Source organism: Apteryx rowi, unplaced genomic scaffold (genome assembly GCF_003343035.1).
Source record: "Apteryx rowi isolate R43461 unplaced genomic scaffold, aptRow1 scaffold_413, whole genome shotgun sequence".
Lineage (NCBI taxonomy): Eukaryota > Metazoa > Chordata > Aves > Apterygiformes > Apterygidae > Apteryx > Apteryx rowi.
In genome coordinates this window covers 554,248-578,948 of record NW_020450645.1, presented here as the reverse complement: position 1 = coordinate 578,948, position 24,701 = coordinate 554,248, and the positions used below count along the sequence as shown (strand labels likewise).

Here is a 24,701-nt window from a genome sequence, read left to right as displayed (position 1 = left end):
TATTGTATATTAGAGCATATAGATGTCCTGGTAGGGAGGGCAGAGTTTGTCAGCCTTTTCTTGCAGTCCAGCGTTAGGCTGCAGGGCATAGCAACTTAATTTCAAAGCAAGGGTGGCTTTCTGTTGGTCAAGTCCTCAACCTGCTTGATCTGTGTTGCACTACACAGCACTGTGCAAGGCCTGCTGGGCTCCTGGATGCTCATTGTGTGTCTCTGGTTTTGACAAGAAATCTTGTGCTGGACCTGAAATACCTTTTCTCATGGCAAATTTGATAAAGTTGGTACATGTTCACACAGAGTTTTTATGAAATTGTTGGTTTTTTTGTGATGAAGAAAAATTCTGACGAAGAAAAGTCTTTATGGTTCTGGTTAAATATCTAGATGTCTTCTTATAGAAAGGAGAAAGTTTCTGTTTGTTCCTGTGTGCTGCCATGACAACTGTGCCAGCTTTTGAAGCAAGAACCTATGAAAAGAATATCTATTAGCATAAGATTTTAATTAGAACTATAAGTATGTGCTTTGGGTTAAGATTGTTCTTGCATTTTATTATTTTTAAAATGCTGTTTGAAAGCTCCATTCATCTCTACTACTTTTATGACTATGGAATTATTTTGATGAACTTTTGCAGGTATGTGCATCTTTGTGGAGTTATTGATATCAATATCAGGCTCTGATAAACCAACTGGAATTGTGATTTTAATAGGCTTGTGCCTATTTTAATTTAATAGGTCCGGTATTAGTATTATATGGCTATATAGTAGTTGTCATGGAAGCTAGTTGGATGTGCCTTGCAGAAGCTTCCCTGAAAAGAAAGAAATATAAGTTAAAGGGATGTGAAGGAAAAGCAAAGTCCCAACCTTATCTAGCGAATGGATTGTGGATTGAGCAGTTAGAGCAGAAGGCTGCGTTGTCATTTTTGGGGCTAAATGACCAATGAAAGTATGTCGCTGGTAAACACTAAGGTGGTGTCTCTATTTCTGCAGGCCAAATTTGGGTATTATTTTAGATTAGACATAAATGGAAAGGAAAAGTGTGTTTGTTTTTAAAAGTTCCACTTGGTTCTAGTTTGATATTTCCTTATCCTAGTCCTTTGGCATTATTTAATTACTTTTCTTTTATGACTTTCAATGGACAAAACAAAGTGTTTGTAATATTTGTAAATATTTTACTGCCTTTTCCTGTCTGCTGCATTTAGAGCAAACATTAGTAACAGAGTGGGATAGGGTCTTTGGAGCATACAGCATTTTATCCTTAGAAGGATGTAGGAAACTAGCCCTTTTGCCTCGCATATGTGCACCTAAAATGAGGATAGTTTGTTAGGAAAAAGACAAAATACATTCTTCCTTCTATTGAGAGATCCATTAGCTGGAATTGCATAATTGTTTGGCTAAGGAATACAGGAACTATCAGAGTGCCATGAGCTAAGGAATGGGAAATAGTCAAGCCTATTCCATCTGAAGCGTACTACTAAATTAAATGAGACAATTCCGGGAAATGGCTTTTAGTACTGCTACTGTTACACAGGAAAAAATCAGATGGATTTTGTAGTAGTATCTCCAGGATATTATTGTTTCCTTTAAATAGAAATTCATCGATTCTCTTACTGAATTTGACCAATAGGTCTTAAATGGAATCTGTGTCTACAGCATTTGGCTAATGTTTATTGGCAGATTGTGTAGGCTGTGTGAATAAAAGGTATGGAAAAAAGCATGAAGCTGTCTGTGAACAATGAGCAAAATATCAGGGAGGAAGGAGGCTTGGATGTCATGCTCCCCCCAGCATAGCCTACGAGCCCAGGCGGTGTGATTCACAAATAGTGATGGGAGAGGAAAGGAAGCAATTGGAGGCAAAGAGGATCTTTTGATTCATCCCAGAAGTCAGAGCAGTTGAGTTCATTCACTTCAATTCAGGAAGATAGAAAGTAGGGTCAATAGGTCATGAGGAATGAGTCGAAAATTTCAGACAGTTTAGTTGTTCAAGACGAAAGGAGAAAAAAAAAGCTGTAAAAAATGGAAAAAACTGTAAAAAATGGAATGGAAGTCAGTGCTGCATGTGGAGAGAACATACTAAGAACTGGATGTTAGCTGCATTCTGCTCATGTAGAGAAAAAAGTGATGTGAAGAAGAAGGATAAAATATGTATATATGGGACTGGATTTGGGAGTAATACTGAGGAAAAAGAGAGAGAATACAGAAAGTGGGAACGCTCTGCCAAGTGATTATGGCAGCAGCATTTTTAGTGCTTGGAATGGAAATAGATTGCATTGGGGAAGTAGAAAGAAAGAAATTGTGGGAGATATCCAATTTGTGATTTTATGATTGTAACAATGGTGCCAGAGAGAGAAAGATATGTTTGAGAGAATATTAAAGGGAAAAATATATTTGTAGCACCAAAATTTATAATTAAGGTTTACGTGGTATAGATACATCAGATGTTGTTATTTATGATAAAAAACTGAGGTGTACCACTAGATCAAACTAAAATATATTAAATTACAATTGTTTTCAGGAGCTGGAGTTGTTCTTTCCCTCCAGTGGAGGTCATGGACCAGTCAACAGTGCAAAATTCACAAACTGCACTTGTTGCATTATTAAGCCTCACGCAGTTAACGAAGGTAAGCAATGTAGATAGTGGAAGCGAAAGCGATACGTGCTTTACTGTATCTTGTGACCATACCTATGTCATTTTTGGGAGAGTAAGAAATTGCAAGAGCACAGGGCATATTTCATAATACATGCAGAAGTATGCAAATGTTTTCTTTCATACATCATTTCTGCAGTTCACCTCTATAAAGAGAGAGTCATGTACTTTCCATGTGGATACTTTTTTATTTCAGAAAAGGAGCAGGAGGAGGGAAAAAAAAGAACAAATAAAAATCTACAAGAGATCTGATAAATCCTGCTGTGACAGCTTACCATGTCCCTACTCCTATCTGTCCACCACACTCAGCTGCTGGAGGTTAGCGTCCCCACAGGAATGAAAGCAGGACACATGGCTATATCCCAGGGCCTTCCATTCACACAGTAATGCATTACAGTAAAACCACTCATGAAGGGAGATCTGTGGTAGTATGAATCTTGTTCTGCTGACTCTGCTGTGGAGTCAGAAAGTGACAAAGGCTTATGTTTGCTGTGTGAAAGTGAGCTAGAGAATCCAAGCATTTGCTGGACTCCATGATGCCTTCTGTGCTGGAGAATGCCCTGCATGTTCATCATACAGTATCAGAAATGTCTAATGCCCAGCAGTTACCATGAAAAATAATCTCACTTTTGTGTCCTGAACTTGGGTAAAGAGCATGTATAGGAGCAGTGAGTGTAGTAAAACATTTTGGTTCTAGCGTTTTAACAGTATTTTTGAGCACAGAATAAATATTGTCATGTGAGAACAAAGAGATTTTTCTTAGCAAGGTGCAGAGCACCACAACATTTTAATCACTTCTTTGTGGATAGCTGAAATGGAAGAGCAGAAGTGAATGTAGCAGTTTCCAGACTTTTCACACATCAAGTGGGATGTCTGGAGAGCTTGCCGGAAAAAAAAAAAAAAAGTCTTTCACAAGAAAGTGTCTCGCATTCACTGCTGATTATATGCCTGTTATTTCTTTGAGGCCTTGCACATTATCTGCTACTGATAAGTCTGCCAGGCAGCAAAGAAAGAATGATGTTCCTTTTACAGAAATATGGGCAGCAGCTGGGACTATGATTTTACCTAGCTAAATGTTTGCAGAGAGTAAATTGTTTTGATTGTTAGGGTCCTTAATTTGATGGTTAAAATGACAAAGTGGATAGCTTCAGCCATGCTTTCCCATACTTCAGATATAATTCCTCTTACCAGATTCTCTCTTTGTGAGCTTAAGCCTCTTTTAAGCCTCTTCATTTCTGTAGATTTCATAGTGCCCTGTCTGCTACTTTCTTTCTTTTCTCTTGAATTTATCCAGAATTTTCTGAATCACTGAAGGACAAATTCTGGCTCTGTTTGCACACATGTGAGTGCGTGTGTGTGTGTGTGTGTGTGTGAGCAAGAGAGAGAGAACAAGTGCACACCCATCTTTACAGTTTGAGAGCTAGAAAGACTGGAATAAAGCTGATCTTCAGCTCCTCTACTTTAGTCCTTTTTCTTGCACTGTGGCAGGCTGGAAAAGCAGAACACAACTGCCATTCAACAACTAAAAGTAAAAGGTAAAGTGTACTAAAGCTTAAAGCATGAGTGTTCGCCATACATACATACAGCTTTGACTTCTTCATTTTGTTGAGGGATGTAATCAACACTGGAGTTTCTTTTCTAAGTCAGTAAAGCATTTTATTGACTTTAAATTAATATCAAGAATGATGGAAGTCAGGGACTGGCTATTCTTTTTCCTTCCTAAGCCCTGTTGTTCCTCTCTGTTCTCTTCTGTGCTACTGTGTTTCAAAAGAGACATATGCAGCATCTCCTAAAGAGATTATGCGACTGAGGCAGTCTTGTAAAACTTTCCAGAAGTTTGAGTTCTGACGGGGATTTGGGCTGAAGGAAGAGAAGAGTCACTGTGGCTGAGCAGTGGCCTCCCTCTTAGGCAGGGAGCGGTGGTCTGGGCTTCATATTGCAACTGCAGTTAGAGGCAAGAGGAATCCTCCTTTGCCCCGGCTGCAGGTGCTCTCCAGTGTCAGCCCGGCTGGCCAGGAGTGTCACAGGCAAGAGGATTTGGCCTCTAAGCCTGTCCTCTGCTGTTTCCATTAGTCCTTCTCATACTCCTCTTCAGCCTATTTTTGCGGGTAACGACAAAAGTAGCACTGAGTGGCATCTCTTTTTGCATGCTCAGTCCCCTTGTAAAGCACTTTGCATCTTGACAGTTGGAAGAACTGTGTGCAGTGGGGTAAAGAGCCATGTGCTAGCATTGCAGCAGCTTTTGGAAGCCAAATTTACTCTCTTGCAATTAAACTGCCTGCTTTAAAGTTGAAGGAACACAGTCTTTGGCTCCTATTGATTTTTTAAAGCTTTTAAAGATTAGTGTATACTGTGTATCCAGTGGCAGGCTGTCCCTACAAACTTGCCACCATTCCTGGCTCTGTGTAGACTGTGTTGAAGTCAGGCAGAAGCATACTGAAGGGTTTGGGGTGAGCAAACAACCTGCTCAGGAGACTCACAGCTGCCGGCCTGGAATAGGCAAATAATAAGGGCGAAGCCTGTCTTTAGGGATCAGAGAGCAGAGAGACATGGCGGGGAGGGGGGCAGGTGGGCCCCATGGGATTGCACATTGGGAGGCAGAGAGTACAGAAGACGAAGGGGTGACCCGTTCGGGTTCAGTGATCCATAACAGAAGAGGAGGAGGAGGCCCTGCCTGTCTCGCCTCCCGTCTAACCGCTGTTTGTAAACTACATTCAGTGATACATGAGAAATCCTGGTTATGCCAGCAACATTTATGGTATCTCAGCAGAAGTAGGTGCCATAGCAACTGCACTTGTGGCAAAATTGCATGTTGGAGAGAGTGTAGTCTTAAAAACAAGCAGCTTGCTTCCCCTCAGAAATAATGCTCCTAGTTATGGCTGTGCACCCCTGCCATTTCTAGCAGGGAGAAGATAAGCTGAACTATGGCAGCCAGAGAGGAAGCAAGCCTGGCGGGCTGCCAGCGTGAGAGGGTGAACTGATGAGGAGAAGGCATGGAGAAGAATTTATGTGGGTCAAAGCAGCAGAGCCTGTTATGTGGCACAGATTTGATTTTTGCTCCACAGATTTTCAGTATCGACCATCTAAAAATAACCCTTTGTGCCATTTCCTATGCACTGTTGAGGTTTTGAACTTGATTATCTAATTAGCATGAATATAATCTGCTCATTACACATGTATAATTATGTGAAGTTTCACTTACATGCTTGAGCTTATACAGAGCTGTAGTCTTTGTTTCTGCAGAAACATTTGACTGAATTTGCGATTTGAATTTTGCTTTCCAGCCCTTTCCCCCATGTTTCTTTTTCCTGTAGAGTCCATCTCATACCTAATTATTAGAAGGAAAAATCTACTAATTTTTCTTTGCTGGAAGATGGTTTATTTTAACCATAGCTAAGCCAGGAAGCTTTTCAGCAAGCTTACTTGCTATCAGAAGGCTGGACCTAATCTCTGGTTTACACTAGTTAATTCTAGCACAGAGTCCTTTCCTGGAAACTGCCTTTGATTACAGTAGGCCGTTTATAGGGTTCCTGTCCAACGACAAAGCAGTGGAAAATCACTGTTGCTTTTATCTCTGGGCTTGCTGACCCACTCCTAACTGGCATAAAGAAACATCTGTTGCTAGGCAGCCGGCCCGGCAACGTGGCAACCCTAGTACCTGCAGTGGGAGCATGACGCAGTGATCCAAAGCACGTGATATGTAATGCGAGCGACAACACTGTACGTATCGGCCGGGGTGCGGAGAAACCCCAGGGGCCGGATAAAGGGTGCCAAGGGAGCTATGTGAAGTTAAACTTAGCTATCAGGAGCACTTGTAATTCATGGGCTTGAGGGTTGGCATGTCGGCTCTGAAAGAACATGTCTCTCATGCGCCTCTTAAAGAAGCAAAGTAATAGCTGCTTTGTCAGCCTGATGTCAGCATAACTTCTTCCTGGAGGATCAGAGATGGGAAACCAGCTGGGAAGGCCTTTGAAGGCAATGTAGCCAGGTGCTCAGGGCTAGATAATTTTAGCTCATTCTCTAGCGGCTCCTCCTGGTGGAGATGAAGCACTTCACCAGCTGGCTGAGGTGGCTGCAAAGTTGGCAGCCATGAGGTGGTTGTATTTTAACTCTGAAAAGGGTTTGGGAGAGCAGTCCAATTCCTTTTTGTGGGGATGTGGAAGGATGAAAAACAACTTGATGCTATTCCATGCAGACTCATTCCGAATAGGAGTGTGCCAGAAAGAGAAGCAACATGGTTTGCCCTCTAAAGAATTGGCCACGCTTTTCAATATCTTTAAGCCTCCCCCTTCCCTTCTCTTGGGGCCAGTTTTCAACCAAGGAGGATAGTAACTAGCAAGCACAACTCTTCAGTTATGTTGGCGAGGATTGCAGGGTGTATTATTCAATAACTGGAGAGTTTCAGTGTGGATCTGCTTCCTGTATCCCACTTGCTTCTTGTGCTTAGAGTTTCTGATCATTTAGATATGGGGTCACAGTCAGAATAATTTAGGCTTCCACTTTTTATTATTCCCCCCATGTTATTAGATCTGGAGGTATTAGCAGTAGTGCTCAGAAACAGAAATTGTAAATGCACCAAAATGGGTGAACTTCAATTTAATGCTGGAGGACAGCTATGACTTGACTGTTTCACCTGCAGAAATAGGGCCTTGCAGATCACTGTGGGTGGGATTAGCTTTAATGTATTTATGCGTAACAGTTTAGTCATGTTTGCTGTAAGAATTAGAATTTGGTATTTCTTGACTTTCACAGTTTAAAATTTCTTTGATGTGGCTTTTACTTAATTCCTTTGAAAAATGAGCAACAAAAATAATGGTGACAATAGCGATGATCAGGCTATAAAGGCTGAGGTCAAAAGGGTTTTATATTTCACACTTTAATATGTTTAGGCTAGTACACAAAGCTTAAGAGATGAAGTTCTGCTCTTCCTTTCCCCACTCCCAAACTGAGACATGAGTTCTCCAAAGGTCATTGGGAGCTTGGCCAAAACCAAATTTCGGTCTAGGATTGTGCCATGAACTTTAAAAGTAAAACTGCTAGTTAAGAAGTCACTAGATCTAATATAAACTGGAAGGCCCTATGGTCTTGAGGACCACTGAGTGTGTGACTGACTACCAAGACAGAGTTGTTCTCCTAATATGCATTAAGTTTGAGATTTTGTTGTAACGTTGCTTTGTGGTAAATTGAACCATTGTCCCTTTTATGTAAAAATTACAGTGGGGTCTTACACATTATTCTTCAACTAAAATTTCAGTCTCAGAGAAAATGAAAGAATCAGGACTTGATTCTTTCCAAGTAGGAAAGATTCTGTGGAAATAGGACTTTAGACCTGTTCTGAACAGGTGATAAATCTTAGAGAGCTATCATCAGCTCTCCTGTTTTAATATTAAGTTGATACTTACTAAACTGCTTTAGACAGTCATAGAGCTTTATTGTGATCTGCACAATGCTACGTGACAGGTAACCTAAGTATCATATTTCCTTATTTGTATGAAGACTTAATCAGAAGAATTTTAATTTAGAGAGTAGTTCTTTGCTCCAAGGACAAATCTAACTTTGACAGAAAGAATCTAAAGGACAGCAGTTCAATCTGAAGATTTACAGAAATAGGGTTATTTATGTAGGTTCCCAAATGAAGTTACTTTAAAAGAGAGAATGGGGAGAGAAGGACTAAAATACTGCATTGTAGTAGAGTGTACACCTCCCTCAAGCAACTGAAGAGCTGTTCTTGACATGCAATAGACTTACTGCTCATTGAATGAGAAAAGACATCATTATGAAAATGTCCAACTCCCCTCTACAGTGTGCTAAATATAGTTACATGTATGTAGTTGGAAAAGGAAGTAAGCTGGAAAAGAAAATGAGGATGTGATAAAAAAGGTGCACATCTGGCATCGTTATCAGGACTAGGTCTTTATCAAAAATAATTTGAATTCATTAGATACTATTTTTGAAAATTGTAAACAAACTCTGGAAATTGATTTTTTTTTTTTTTTCCACTCTGGAGTTTTAAATAGACCTAAGTTTGAGTAACTTTTTTTTTCCCCCAGAAAACTTAAAGGAGTTGAACAAGCTTTTTAGAAAGTTGTTTTCTCACACTTGAGAGGAAAAAATTGGGCATGCAATTTTCTCACAAATAATCTGAAAGTATTTTTTCTGTCTGTGATAAATATGCATACTAGAAAGGTGAAGTGCAGATGTGTTGTGGATTTACATCATTCTAGGCAGAACTTGTGTCTTTCCAGTCTATGAGTGCAAATTAGGGTCATCGATGATAGCCTTGATATACTGAACAATTAGAAATCTGAAAGAAACTATTTGAAGATAGCATCTGAAAGTGAACAAAAGTGGAATGAACACAAATCTTTGCAGGTTCTTTAAAGAAATAGAGTGGATCATTGAGACATGACCTTTGCATATTCTCACATCTCGCTGCAGTTATGCGAAAACTATCTAGTAAAGCCCAGGCTTGCAGCTGCAGGCGTCTTTTGCAGATGAATTTGTGCAAACCCAAGTTTTATACAAGTTTTATTTATGTAAAATTAAATGCACTCTGCTTCTTATATTTTCCTTGAATATATTATATATAAAATGTTGAAGTGTTTTGAAGTCATTTTGTGGTGTTTGGTGAAGCTGGGTTTCTGCTTTTTAGAGAAGTGAGAAAAAATTTATTTAAGAAAAGAAGCTATTTTGCCAGTTCAGAATTAAGAAAAAGAGAATTTTAGCCTCCATGAGAACAGTAGTCCATCCACTTTCAGTCTGTTTTTACTATCTTTGCTGCAGTTGTAATGATGGATACTCCATGCTTGGGATGATTATCTTTGAAGTGGAGCCTGTGGTGTTTCTTGATTACTTCCTGCATTAAGTTTTAGCAGCTTGACATTGTCTTCTCAGCTTTGAGCTTTAGTTGCTGGTGGGGAGGTGACATTTGTTTTTTCCAAGTATGAAATAGATGCTTTATTTTTGAATTAATTAAATTAGAGTGGAAGGTGGACTGTGTCTTGAAATCTTTTCTGACAGAAGGGAAGGAAGAGAAGGAGGTGTACTTCAGAGGAAGTTTTTTCAGAGAAAAAACAGATCGAATGGTGCAGCCAATCCTTGCTGCAGCTCATAAATATCCCCCTTACCAGTGGTAGCTGTTCCGCAGGCTTAACGTTACATACTAAATCCTTGTGGTGTTCTTGGTGATGAACAGCATCTCTATGCAGGGAAGACGATTTAAACATATTTCTTAAAAAAAGGCATTAGGAATGAGTGTTTATACTGCACTTTGGGATTCTCATTCTTAAGGGGTTACAGAAAAGTTAATATTGGAGCTATTTTTAACAGTTTCTAAGAGTGGTCTGGGGAATTTCAGGCTAATGAAACTTCTTTCATACCAAGAAAACTGATGAGTCAAGAGTCTATAATTTCATTTAAACTGCTTAGATAATGATATGATGAACATTTAACAGCATGGCTTCTGTGAAGGGAAAATTTGCCTTACTGATCTTTGAGTTCTGTAAGCATACTTTCCATGAAGGTGGGTAAAACAGAAACAGTTAGTGTAATCCACTTGGGCATAACACCTTCATCAAAATCCCTTGCAGAATGTGTTAGGAAACCAAGGCTTTCCTTTAGCGAAGTAATTCATACACTTAGATCCGTGCTGCGTAAGCATCTGCTTAGCTTTAAGTGCCTTCCTGAACATTGGACTGGACATGAGCATGTCAGCTAAAAGGGCTTTACAAATGAGGTCTTTGGCACCCGTTCATGGTCAGTTCTTGTTAATATTTGCATTTGTGACTGGGATGGGAGAGAACAGAGCATACTTGGCAGCATTCATAGATGGTACCAAGCCACAAGAGTTTCAGAGGATATGGTCAGAATTCAGAAGATTCCTGATAAACTGGAGAAATGAAGCAATATGAAGAAGATGACACTGAATATAAACAACTGCATAGCACTGCCATGAAGGAGGGAAAATAAACAGACAAATCTAAAATAGAGAAGAACTGGCAGGCTATCAATGAAAGGTTCATAGAAAAATGTTTCGAATAATGATGGATCATAAGGACAGAGTCCTCCATATTGGTTAGATTTTTTTTTTTGCAGTAGCTAGTTCTGCTCAGCGCTGGTGAGACCCCAACTTGTGCAACACACCTGGTTTGTGGGCGCTGTGTTTTAAAAATAATGTAATCAATTAAGAGCAAAAATGGTCAAGTGAGAGCAAAAAGAATTTTTAACACAGTCTTCCCTGCATAGAGATGTTGTTCGTCACCAAGACCACCAAAAGGATTTACTATATAATGTTAAGCCTGCGGAACAGCTATCACTGGTAAGGGGGATATTTATGAGCTGTAGCAAGGATTGGCTGTGCCATTTGATCTGTTTTTTTTCTCTGAAGTACACCTCCTTCTCTTCCTTCCTGTCAAACTGTCAGTAAAGACTTAGAGAATGTGACCTTGGTGAAAAGTTAAAGGGTTTGGTTTATTTAGCCTGAGAAGGAGAGGACAGGGATATACATCTTTCCATACGTAAAGGAATAATTATCAGTCTTTCTCTGTGCCCATATTTACTAATTTAGATGAAAGAAATTTAAGTATTAGGGAAAACTTACATCAGTGGCCTGATATCTGGGGATGTAGTGGAATCTTTGTTACCAGAAGTTCTTGAGAACACTTTAGGAAGAAAAAAAAGCAAAAAACAAGAAACCAGACACAGTTAGACTGCAGCCATAGTCTAACTTCACTGTATCTTGGAGAAAAGCACAAATCAGCTGATATCTTTAAGTCTGTCTTCTAATTTTTTTTTTTCAAATATGAGCCTAAGGGGAAAGTCAAGGTATTTGATCCAAAGGGAGCCAAGCCACAGACAAAGGAATATGTAGTCTTTTGCCAAGGCAAAAATGAATGATAGAGTTTTCAGTCCATTTACTATTGATCTAGGACAGTGAGTTGGCAAATCTTCCTCAGGAAGTGAAATTTAAAATTAGCAAAGGCTAGAGTAGATTGTAGGGGATCTCCTGAGGTTTTTAATCTCTAGAGTTAAGTTAATTGACAGTGCAATAGTAGATTAAAATTATTGTTGATAATTGTGGGCTAATGTACATGATAATGAATAATTTTAACCACTGTCTCTCTGTAACTGTAACCATACATGAAAACTCCCTGACAATGTCCCATACAGTGTCCAGTAGGGATAAAAAATAACAAGGAAATATTAAGAAGCATGTGAATGGTTTGGATGATAATACTGAATGCTATCCTATAAACTAGCAGTACAGCCTCAACCAAAATACGATGTTTAGTTCTGTTCATGCTTCTCAATAAATAAGCAAAAACAGTGAAAAACAGTATAGCCATAGAAACATCCTCCTAGCCGGAGTGAACCATATTCTTTTGAAGTGAAATAAATCTGCGTGGATGTGATAAAGGGGTGCAAAATAATGAACAGCTGAAAAGAAAGAAGTAAAAAGAAAAACAAAGTGGATGTTTCCTTTTTAGCTTTCTCTTAACACAAAAACAATGTTGTATTCATTGGAAATGAAAGCCAGAAACCTCAGCCTTTCTCTTTTTAGATAAACATAAACATCAGGTTGAGTGCAGCATAGCTACTGCAGGGGTATTGATCTTTTCAGAGGTATTGACCTTTCTTAAACTTTCCATCTTCCCCAAGTTCCTTTCTCAAGTGTCGTGCACTGCACAGTCAATGTGCTGGATGCTTTGGCTGTCACCTGTCTGGGATCTTTGACTTTCTGAATTTGAATTTCTGAATAGGTTCTTGCATCTGAATTTTAAGTGTGACTCTTCCCCCTCTGTTCGCATGCAAGAACTCTCAGAATAGTTTTTTTTCATACAGGTTTTAATCATTTTGTGTCTTGATGTCCTTTCTGGCATTCACAAATACGGTCTTGCCTTATTTGTATTGGTTCAAAACATTGCATCTAGGATTAAGCCTTTGAACCTTTCACCTCCTGTTTAAATCTTCTTACTAGTTTCCTTTCTTTTTCACATCAAACACTCACCCATTTCAGTTTCAAGGACCCCTAAGATTCTGTGTATAGTTTTTTTTTGTGCTATCAAAATGCTGACTTTCATTCTCCAGTCAAGCAGTGGCGACATCTTTTATCTTCACCCTTTTAGTATTTTCAAATAAATACTGTTTTTAAAGGTTTTTGCCTGTGTTGCCTGTGTGTGTTGGTCGCATTCTCCATTTATATCTGTAAAGCTGCCCTTTAAACTTTTTTGTGTCCCATCTTAAGGCTCTTCTTTAATACAATGCCTAGAAAGAAATCAGGAGTGATTGAAAATCTTGGATACTATCACTATGGCCAATATGCCCTCATCATTTCCTTACACCTTCCTCTTTATCTTTTGTCTGCATCCACTTGTCTTTTCTTTCTCCCTTACTGTTTGCCTGCGTAGCTTTTGAGCTTCTCTTTTCCTCCGTGTTTGCAGAGTGTGTGTCACTCAGGAGACCCTCTGTGACTTGCGCCTTGGTGCTCTAGAATATGCATACAGGAATGACAGGGAATTTTTTTCATACAGTACACAGGGAGGCTGGGAGATTAATAGCAGCAAATTATCATTGGGGCCAAGGTTTAGGGAGTCTAGAAATTAGTATTTTTGTTGAATAATAAGAAAGCCTAGAGTTGCATAATTTCTAAGTAGAAGAAGCAAAAGGGAAGAGATAAAAAAACCCTCTTTCTTCAAGGGATAGGTTGACCAACTGGTAGGAAGAAATGCACTTTTTGAGAAAGATATCTATCGGCTTCCTCTTACACAGTGTTTTACACTGTTTTCTGAAGCAAAGATCTAATCAGAAGTTCAACTGAAATACAGAGCAGGGAGATCCATCTATGAGCCTCACTTTTCCTCCTTCCAGAACTTTGTTCTGACTCAAGTCTGATCAGGATTCTCTTGGGTTTTGGGCTAGCCTTCAACCTTGGCATCAAAGAATCAAATAACTTATTTTGTTTTTCTTCCACTCCCAAATACATGCAGAACCTCTTGATGCAATTTCATTATCATGGAGCATTTAAAAGTTTTGGTTTCATTGTAGCATGAAGCAAAGACGCATTTCAAAATATCAAAACCAGACATGAAGTGAAATTATTTATAGTTAGTACTACTTTAAGCACCTGGTACTGGCTACTTCTGGAAATATGTTATGGGATTAGATAGATTACTGATCAGATCTATTATGGCAGTTTGTATATTCCTGTGAAAAACCTGTTGTTGTTCCAGAGGAATATTTTTTAATTATTGGAAGGGTATTAAATAAATGACATACAGAGGTTGGAGATGAGGAAATTAGTTCTTGACTTGCTTTGAAGATGGTCTCCTGTCTCACCTAATACATATTTAACAGTGGAATGGTTAAGTTGGGAAACAGGCCAAGAATATAGTATCACTAGTTGTAGGGCTGATGGTTACTAGTGCACTGGGACTGGCAGATTCCATTAACACAACTGTTGCATCCTGTTAATCTAACTGTTAACCAAACTGTTAGAATAAGAGTGACTTTCATAAACTGTGCTTTCTTTTCCAATCCATGATTTTGCAAATAGTTGCAACATTTTTCAAAATCTGATGTCCTCCCTGCTGTTTGCTGCTCCCTAATTAAATACAGTTTTCAGATATTATGTGTTGTAAGGAAGCAAATTGTTCAAGATCCCTGTAACTGATGAGATCTTGGTGCCTTATCTTTTTATCTGATTAAAAGGTGTTGGAAGATTATCTGTCCAGTATTAGATGCCTAGTAACCTAATGCTGTCTAGGAGACCTAAAGCTCTACTCTCCCCCTGCCCCTCCTTTTTTTTATCATGAAGGTTATTTGCTATGCATATTTGTTAGGATTAGTATTAAATTCCCCCAGTTGCATTTAGTAATGCTTGTAATTCTTTTGTACTTTGTGACTGAAAATTCATCCTGACTAGTGCCTAATCTGCAGCTTTGATTTGCCTTCTTACTGTAATCATGTTTTAAAGATGCACTGGCCCTGTTTGGAGGTCCTTAAAAAGTTCTTTTGACTACAGGTCTGGATTTTAAAGTTGACAACAAATTATTGTAAGCTGCTGAAATGACACTTTATTTAATTAGTTTGTCTTTTCCTCAGCATTATCAGCCCCCAAAGGAGAACACGCGTCCCAGTTCAGTCATATAATTGGCTGAAAACCTGAAACAAATCCCAGGCTGAGCCTTGAGCTTCGGCTCTGCTTTTGCTTGGGGATTGACTCTATGGGTTTGTTCCTATTTTGGTCCAGGTAGAATTTGAAAGGAAAGCATTCCTAGGAAAAGCGACGTGTGCATTATCTAAACTGGGGAAAATGGCAGCCAAGTCTCTGGGACTGTAGTCTTGAACTGGCACTGACAACTCAACCCTCCTGTGCCTCAGTTCCCACATCTGGGAAGTGGAATTAATATCTCACTTTGCAAACACAAATGAACCCTCACGCCTCTTCCTCAAAGCACTTTGAATGTTTTTGGCAAGACATCTGTCTGTGTACAGTGTTGACAATTACTCCTTTAGTTACGCCTTTTGAGTGCTGCAGTCCTGGGCAATCTTTCCAGAATAACAAGGTGTTGTATTGCTCTGATGAATGAAAGTGAAGCCAGGAAGTACAACGTAGAGGAAAATCTTGATAGGTTTATCACAGTTAATTATTAAAAGAACCTTGTATTAAAGGCCTTTATGCAAAAAATGTTCCTACCCTGTTTGATTTCCATCATTAAAGGAGCATGTCTCCTCTCTACAGAGATGAAGAATCTTAATGATTTTAATAGAAAAGCAACCCAGAAAGATGAATATTCAAGTCTCCCTTTGCTTCTGTAAAATGTGGATTTTGCTTACAGCTCTTAAAATTGCTGAAGATTAGAAATTCTGTAAAAAGTAGATCTCTGTTTTACTCTAGAACCTGATACCCGATGAATATTTTAATTACAGCACTTGCTAGCAGTGAATGCCTGCTTGAGCTGGCCACTCTTTATTGGTTAAGTGTAAAATGGAGATCTGCAGCTGCCTGGAAAAAGCAGCTCTTTTATTCAAGGTGTCCTTATCCATGCAAGTGGTGACTGCCGTTTGTCTGCTACTGTCCTTTCTTTGCTCTTTGTTGGCTTCTTGTGAAGCAGTGGCTGTTGACTGGAGTGATGGGTCTAAAAATTGAGAATGATGAAATGCCTGCGGTCTGACACAGAATTCCCCCCCCCGCCAGATGATGCCCAGCTGGTCTCTTAATCCCTTTATAGGTTGGCCATTCATATCTGAAGTTGAGATAGTAGCATTTCACAGCCTCACTGGAACCTATGCATTGAAGTGTCTGAGTTGCAGAGCATTTCCAGCAGTATGGACAAAAAGAAACAAGAAGTCCAGTTTTTCCTTTTGACTTGGTCATACCTATCCAGGCAAACCCGTCCAACTCCGTTCATTTTGCTGCTGTTCTCACCCTCCCCCATCCCCACTCTGATAAAAAGGGGAAATACATTTACCCAGTTTTACAGCAGAGTTGTAAGGAAATTTTTATCAATCCTAGTAAGGAATGCTGTGACAGTATTCTGAAATGACAGGGACTGCACCTACCTCCACTTGTTTCTACATTGTGTTAGCCCAAAATGCTGTCTGAACTGAGTGCATACCAAAATCTCTGGCTTTCCCTTTAGCAGTTGGAAGATTTTTGGAACAAGCATGCACTGATTTGTGTGGGGAAGGTTTTTGCATATAAGCCTTAATGTGAAAATATTGTAGGGGATACTTTAGGGGCAGCTTTGATCATTTTCATCTGTAAAAATAACTTTAAAAAGCCCTCCAACTCATCCCTCATACTTACTTGGAGCGTCCACTGACCTTTTAATGCAGTATGAAGCTCACCAATCCTATGCTACAAATATCAGCAGGCTCTTGAGCCTCTTGACTTCAGGTCTTGAGCATGCTAGAACCTGGATATCAGCTTTGGTTTATTCTCATCCACTAAACTTATGTAGTGCTAAAAAAACATTCAATATAAGGCTAATAAAAGGATTTAATGACCATGAGTCAAATCCTATCCTGCTATTGTTATTCATTACACAGTATTCTTCTGTGGTTAACTGTTTGCTCTGAATAAATGTCTAGAAATCTGTAGTTGCTCACAAGTTGTTCTAGAGAACAGGCATTTATACTCTATAAAAACAATGATTCTACAAAGTGCTCTCACATGGAATATTGTATGCTTGGTTACATGATCTTTCAAATGGCCTGATCTCCTAAGCAGAGGCAAATCTAAAATACAGGTTCTGTGGAAAATCAGTGGCTCTTGTTCTCCCAAGTTTAGTGGGGTTTTTACAATTTCATTCAGTCTTGGTGGATGCATCCAGGATATACTAGGGATATATATATACCAGGATATATACAGGATATACAAGGATATAAGTAATGTGATCAGCAGTAACATATTTGTGAGGTATAACCCAAGAAGCAGAAGGTTATATTGTACTAATGTGTTTTTCCCATAGACAAGATGAACTTTTCTGCTGTTTTATTGACCTTATTTATGATCAGCCTGTGTTGTTTGTAATTTAAAGTAGGACCCCACTCTGATGAGCATTGTATGAGGAAAGCAAAATAGGTAGCCTGTGCCCTGAACTGATTACAGTTTAAACAGAAATATTTTTGAATATCTCTAAGGATGGAGACTCTAAAACCTCCAGTTCCTTCTAGTGGAACTTTACTTAAAAATACAAATCTTGACCTTGAAGCTAATGGGCGTTTTGCAGTTGTTCTTAGAAAAGCAAAGACTTCACCAGTTACATTTTTTGTTAGAGATTAATGAATCATGTCATTTTAACAGCTGAAAGGAATTTAGTTGTTTGAAATCATCACCACCTCACTTGAGACAGAAAGTAGAATATGTGAACTCAGTTCAGCTTTCTGCGTCCTCTAACGGCATTACACAAACACTGTCTTTTTTGTGAAAACAAATGATATATTGACACAAATACCTTCCAGCTGTAAATTTCTTTTTTTTTTTCATTCAATGCTGTTTTTGTGTGTTTCTTCAGGGCTCACTGGAAAGATTATAAAAGCCATCATCAGTGAAGGATTTCAGATCTCAGCTTTACAGATGGTAAGTGTCCTTTTGTGTGTGTTTCTCTGATAAACAGAAGTTGGAGAAGTGCTATGTGTACTTCACAGCAATGCACAGGTTTCTTCTTGCAATACAGAACCCTTGTGCAAACTGTGTAGCAGTGCTTCAGGATCAGCACTGTCCTTGTGATACTTGTATTTTATCATTTGGTTGGTTGGCTGATCTGTTTCTTCTTGCTATGTGAACTTGAAGCATGACCCGTTACCTCTCTGTACCACAGTTTCCTTATATTTAGACTGGGGATGATGATACTGGTTTCCTCTGGAGCAGTTATCTCTTTATAAAACGTACTAGTTAAGGTTAGAGAATTTATTGTTAATATTCTCCCTTGACTTTTTATTACATATTTAGTGTGAATTTGGGAATGGTTTTCAAAGATACTTAAAGGATTTTAATACCCTGGTCCCATAGAAATTAAAGGAAGACACAAAAATTGTTCCTGAGAGTATCCCTGTAAATCCTGGCCTTTGTATTTTGTGAAAATCTTGAGGGCAGAAATCCCTCTCTTTAGTCAAAGTAACCATAAATGAAAAATAGCCCCTAGTATGTCCTCTAGTATCCCTCTAGTATGCAACAAACAGATCCTTTTCTTTGTCTTAGTGGCTATCAGCCAACATGACAGACAAAATAGTGTTTACTTCTATTAAAGGTGTATGCTATTTTGCCTGTGGCATCACTAGCTAAATTGTTGACGAACTTCATATTGCAGCTGTAAAGCCATTCTTTTACCTAGTGAAACTTAAAGGAGTATACTCAATGCTTGCAGGCTAAGAAGGGGTGTCTATTTTTTCATTTAAGGCAGACTGGCTAACATTTTTGTTTTCTTAGTTCAACTTGGAGCGTGCAAACGTGGAAGAATTCTATGAGATTTACAAAGGTGTTGTCACTGAATATCTGGTAGGTATAAGGTTGAGAAAAAAGTCATTTAAAAAATAAAACATGATTAAATGAGGAAGTGGTCACATCTTTGCATTTGGGGGATTGTAATAGGATTTCATTTAGGAACCTGTTTTTGACCAATTCTAGCTTGTTCTGAAACAAACTAACTCATTTTGAAATTTGCACTAAACTGTTGTAAGAAAGGAGGTTCTTTTGTGAGAATTGTTGAGCCACACAATTTCTAAAATACAACAGACTGGAAAAAAGCCCTAGCTAAGTTATTTGATTTTGGTAGAGCTATGACAATATCTCACATATATATCTTTGTTCAATTTGATATTGCGATAGTGGTTTAGATCAGCATATATATTTATTATTTTGTTTATGAAACAGGCAGTTATTTATGAATGCTTTAGTGATTTTTTTTCTGTAGTTCTTAAGTTTATTGATCTGACTTTTGTGGATCTTCAGAAAATTTGAGAAGAATTTAAGGTATACTGTAATCCCAGCAGGCATCTAAGACTCTGTATATTATTAAGCCACAGAGTACCTAACATAAAACTTCCTGGTGGCAGATGGAACAATAGGAATACAAGAAAAGGAGCTTGTATTTCTATATCAACTTCTTTTAGAGCTTTTCAGTTCATTTTGTAAATAGGAATGAGTTTAGCTTCAGTACCATGCTATGTACTATGCAAGTTATCTTTAATTCATAAGCAGTTAAATTATTAAAATTTCTCTGGACACAGTTACTAATATCACTCTGACAGCATGACTTTTTTTTTCTTTCTTTTTTTTTTTTTTTGCCCTTTATGATTGTTGAGTCTGACTCATTTCAGCAGATTTTGTAGGTTCCTCTTTAAATAGGTCAGGAGTACTGGTAGTCCTCTATTAAACTGGGGAGTACTCATAAAGTTTCTTCTGCTTAACATGCTTTGTGCATGACCAAACGAAGATCAGGCAGACAGACTTCTGGTTTCATAGCAGAACTCAAATGGGGGAATATCTGCCCAGTATTTCAAGACCCAAAGAATCTTGTAGTGCTGTAAATGTCTTTGCTTTGAACCAAAGTGGAACTTTTCTACCATCTTCTGCAGCTCTTTTGTACAACCTCTGACCCTCAAATAAGTTAAATTAAATAATTTAATTGGGGAGTTACTCAGAAAGGAAAGTGATGCATGACAAGTCAATAAAGGACATACGTTTTAGATGAGATATGAAGAAAAGTCAGAATGTGGGCCTCTGTCCTACAAGCCATGTGTGCCAGAAGCACTCAGTTGAAATGAGTGGGATATCTACCTGGACTCAGGAGATCTGTGAGACAGAAAAATGTGGGAAAGCTGGTCATGCTGGTAAAGGAATCAGACTTGGGAACAACAGTAGATACTGTCAGTGAAGGCCAAATAGGAAAAGTATGTTGAGAGAAAAGGTATTCAAGAAAATAAAAGAAAAGGGCTTCTCATATCTGTGACTCAGAACAGTCTGATTTGGATTTTATTTATCATTCCAAAATAACTCAGGGCAGAAGATACTTATCATTCAGAAATCCCAAGTGTCTTTTCAAAAACTGTGCTCTCATTTCTTCCAGGTACCCTTTGTCAGTCAAATAAGGCCTTGCCATGTTGTATATAAAGCAGTTCTGTGTGAAAAGAGAAAGCTGAACAGTTGTTCAAAATTTCAGCTTGTTGGTATCTCCTCTAATCCATAGGTTCTGCACAGGGCTTTGCAATACCATTGGTTGTTTTTTGTTCTCTTTTGCTCTGTGTTTGCTACTGGAGCCAGAATAGAAAATGGAAGAAAAGGAGGGAGATTATTTGGGGTCAGCTTAGAATGTATTTTGTTAATCAAAAACGTTTGAACTTGATCCAGTTCTAGGAATGGTTTTGGTTGACTGCAAGCTGTGCTATTGGTGAATAAATCTGCTGAAGAAAATTTAATTTAGCCGTAACTGGGAGTCTCACCAAAGAGACAAACAGTGACTGCTTTATAAATTCTGCTCTGGACACGATGAGGCTGCGTAGGCTCAATCCAGCTTGTCTCAGATAATACCACCTGCCTCTGCACTGTAGTCAATGGCAGCTTGTCTTCAGTTCCCAGCTTCATGATGTAATGAGGGAGTCTGGAGGACTCGGCCCCTGTTGTGTGCTGCTGCTGGTGGGATGTCAATGCTGATTCAGAGACAACAGAAGAGGGGGGATCAAGGAAATCCCCAACTTGCAGGGAGGAGTTCAGTTGATTCGAGTAAAGTTAAAAGCCTGTTTTTTCCTAACTTTCCTGTTAGCAGTTATTTAGATGAAAGAATTCAATGAAATCATACAGATTAGTGGCCTTTTGGCAATTTATTGCTTGTTAACAGGAACAGATGTTGTGCCATTTGACCTGTTATTAAGAGTCTGATGGTGATGAGACAGTTTATGGAATTAAAATGTTTTTTCTTTTATTGTAGAGCATGAAGCTGGTCTGTACTCTTTTTTGAATTCTCTCAGGAATATTTCTACCTATATTTCTTAGAAACAGGTTGATAATAGAGGCACTTGGCTAAAATTCTGTCCCATTTACTTCAGAGCGGTGAGATTTAAGCATGTGCTCTTAGCATGGAATTCATTATGAGGATACCAACTCTCTGGAGCAGTGTTGCTCGAGTTGGAGTCTTTGTGCATTTAGTTTCTGTTATAATTGATAAGTGGTAGAGAGAGACTTAATCCTTCTTTTCCTACTGCTCTTTGCCCTTTCTGTATGCTCTTGTTCTGTGCCATAGCTATCCTTAACCTGCCCATAGCTGATGGGCCTGACTACAGTACCTTGCTTGTCCTTCCCTGTCCTCCCTTATTTCCTGCATATGTTTTCTCCTTTCCCCTTTCCCCATTGGTTTCAGTTCTTTAATTATCTTGATTTGTTTAAAACATGTCTGCCCAAATCAAGTATCCACTTACAAGAGCCAGTTTTAAAAAAGGAGGTCAGACTAGAACATCAAAATAGATTCTTTCCGCTTGTGAAATCTATGCCTCTGATTAACAAACTCCAAACTGGCACTAATGCCCGGAGTTAATTTTAGCTTACGCAAGCTAAGACTTATCTTCACCGCACACTCAGAACTCACTGTGGCAACTTGCTCTCCAGGACACTCTGGGGAAATGGATGATTTCAGTGTGATTCCAGGGGACTGCGATTCTGGTGACAGTAGACCAAAAGGATAGGATATTACCAGATCAAGGATCCTTTCCCTAAAAGGTTGGGCTGCAGTCCCCTTTCAATTTAAACTCCTAGTACTGTTAACTTGCATGTTTCAGCTTCTGTAGTAATACATGAGGAAAAGGCAGTGAGAACCAAAAGCCTGAGAGACATTTTAATAGTCTAAAGCCATCAACTTGGTGCATATTTGGAAAGAAATAGAGGCTATGTACTGTGCTTCCTTTAGGAAACACTATTAAGCACACTGCTGCCTGTGGAACTGGCTGAACATGGTGTGATTTCCCCACACACACCCCTTTTTTCCCCCAGAAAAGTGTGTTGCATTGATTCAGTCTAGAGTTTGACAAGCTATGGGATAGCACTGTGAAATCCCAGTCAAGATCAGTAAGGATGTAACCGCAAGAGAATTCGAAGTGCTGTGGATGCTGTTAAATGTTACTCAGTATCCCCGTGAAGCTGAATATCCAACTTGTAAATCAAGTCGTAAAATGAAAAACACTTCTTTCATTATGAATACTAATGATAACATCTTTGTTTCATGCCTTTGCTTTCCTAAATGCACCAAAATTTCTTAATTTTTCTTGTTCTGTAAATTTGGGTCTAGTTTTGAGAAGGAGTACAACTCTTGATAGTGTCCTAAAAAGCTCAGATTTGTTTTCATCTTTTTTTCTCTTCTAGGAGATGGTTACAGAGTTGTGCTCAGGCCCTTGCATAGCAATGGAGATTATACAGCCTGAGCCTCCAAAAGCGTTCAGAGACTTCTGTGGGCCTTCTGACCCTGTAAGTACTTGCTTTAGGGATAAGGAACACTTAAAAAATTGGTGGGCTGCCTGTGTGGATTAAAATATCGCAGTATGGCTTGGCTGCAGTGTGTTTGTAGCTTTTCTTTGAAACATCTAAGCATTGCGTTATTGTGGAGATTAGATGCTAGACTCAGAGGACCAATTTGCAAATCTTGTAGCAGCTCCACTGAACTTACCTAAACCAGATGATGAAATATTGTGATGATATTTATGTGAAAGGAAAGCTATCTAGGCAAAAATCTCTGTTGAAGATTCATGAATACTCTAACACATGGCTTCAGAGCCCTGGAAGAAATAGTTACTGTTTGAGCTTGCCAGTGTAAATCAAATGTTAGTCCACTGCAGTCTGCGGCATTCTCCTAGGATGAAACTGTAAAAGGAGAATCAGTTCCTGTGGTTTTTTTGCAGGAAACAAACAAAAAACCCTTTAAAAGTTCGTGTAATTGCTTGCCATGCTAATGCTTCTAGCTTTTCTTTTTCATTTCTTGGGGTGAATAATTAGGTGTGCATGATACTGCATGCAGTGTGGAGTCAAGCATAAGTGCTGTCTCAAAGAATTTGCAGTTTTGATTAAACAACGAAGGCAAATATACCACACAGGAGCCATGAGGTGAAATATCAAGATGCAGGCAATGAGGTCAGGGTTTGTATATTTTATGTTATGAATAAAATTCCTAATATAAATTTCACACAGATTTATATTTGAAGGGGAGAACAAGTTGTTCAGGATATATTGTTCTTCAGATCCACACTTCCTAGTACAGACACCACAAGTCAAAGGTGTTATCCATACTTTTTCCCCTCTCCAGTTTGGCCACATTCAGTGTTTCAAATGTCTGTCTGCTGGGTTAGCATCTTATAAACAGAGCATAACTTGTTTATCTGACTTAGGTTTAACTGCAGGCCGACCATATCTATTAGTAGTAATGTACACAGTATGGTGGTCTGAGATTTGTTTCAAATTCCATGTTTAAGTTTTCTGGTCTTTAAAACTTTCAAAGTTGCAGTTGTTTTGTTTGTGCTTACAATATCCATTTCATGTTTCTGTTTGTTTAAGCCTACAGCTGATGTGTTAATAACAGAATATAGTCACAAACATCACAGCTGCTTTAAGTTATTAAAGACAAGGATACCTATCCAAGGGGAAGTTATCTATTTTCCCTTTTCCAGGCAACATGTTTATGATGGAAGGAATTGTTGATTATTTGGGGAATTGAGGCATGTGTAAACTGATGGCTTTTCTAGGTAGCACAAGAACACAGCAGAGGAGGGAACTAAATTCCTGCCTCTTAAATTTCTTGCTAGTGACCTATCCATACTGTTTGTGTTTCCCTTTTTATTGTTAACTGTATGACCTGTGGAGTAAAAATGAGTACCCTCCTGCTTTCAGCAGAAGCAGATATCTTGAGTTTCTGACACTGATTTTATAGCACTTGCAATAATGGTACATTTGGTAGACAGGCAGCTGTGTTACATACTCTTATCTACTGTTCTTTGTAAGAATTACAAACAAATTGATTCTTTGGGCATATAAAATGTATGTACACTGACTAACAACTGCTTTCAAGAGTGCTCTTTGCCTGAAATTTATCTGTCTCTTCAGATAGTGTTTGTAGCTTGTCCTTGAGGAAGAAGTGGCTAAGGTATCTCAGCGGTCTTTTATCATTTCCAACCAGTATAGTTGGGGAAGGTCCCGCCTAAACGTTGTGGTTACAGTTTCTGTCTCAAATAGGGCTAGCAGAAACTATAACAGCAGTTTCATTATCTAGCAAGGTTATATAGAGAGCATTAGATATCCATGGACTGGTATTCTAGTGACTAAAGTAAATGCATCATCCAAATAGTGTATTATCTTTGAGAGATCTGGATCTGTCTGTAATTTTTTTATTTTGTTTATATGCACTAGGTCCTGATGTGAGTACACTCTGTTCACAAATGAAGGTGAAGACCAAGTTTTGTAGCTATAGTACGATGGGGTCTCCTTGTCTTCTGTTTAATAGTGCCCTATTCTGCAAGTAGTGCCAGTGAAGTCACTGTGATTATTCTCAAAGCAAGGTGCTGTTTGAAGTGAGTAAAGGTGCTGGA

The 24,701-nt window shown here is 38.7% G+C and overlaps 1 protein-coding gene across 4 annotated transcripts in view; it reads left to right on the top strand.

The window, feature by feature from the left end:
• Positions 1 to 24,701, top strand: part of NME7 (NME/NM23 family member 7) — a 95,768-nt gene that overhangs the window by 34,619 nt on the left and 36,448 nt on the right. For all 4 annotated transcript variants that reach the window (XM_026075851.1, XM_026075849.1, XM_026075852.1 and 1 more), the window contains exons 7-10: positions 2,508 to 2,613; positions 17,657 to 17,721; positions 18,571 to 18,639; positions 22,492 to 22,593. In XM_026075851.1, the coding sequence (XP_025931636.1) occupies positions 2,508 to 2,613; positions 17,657 to 17,721; positions 18,571 to 18,639; positions 22,492 to 22,593 (342 nt within the window). The remainder of the gene's footprint in view (positions 1 to 2,507; positions 2,614 to 17,656; positions 17,722 to 18,570; positions 18,640 to 22,491; positions 22,594 to 24,701) is intronic.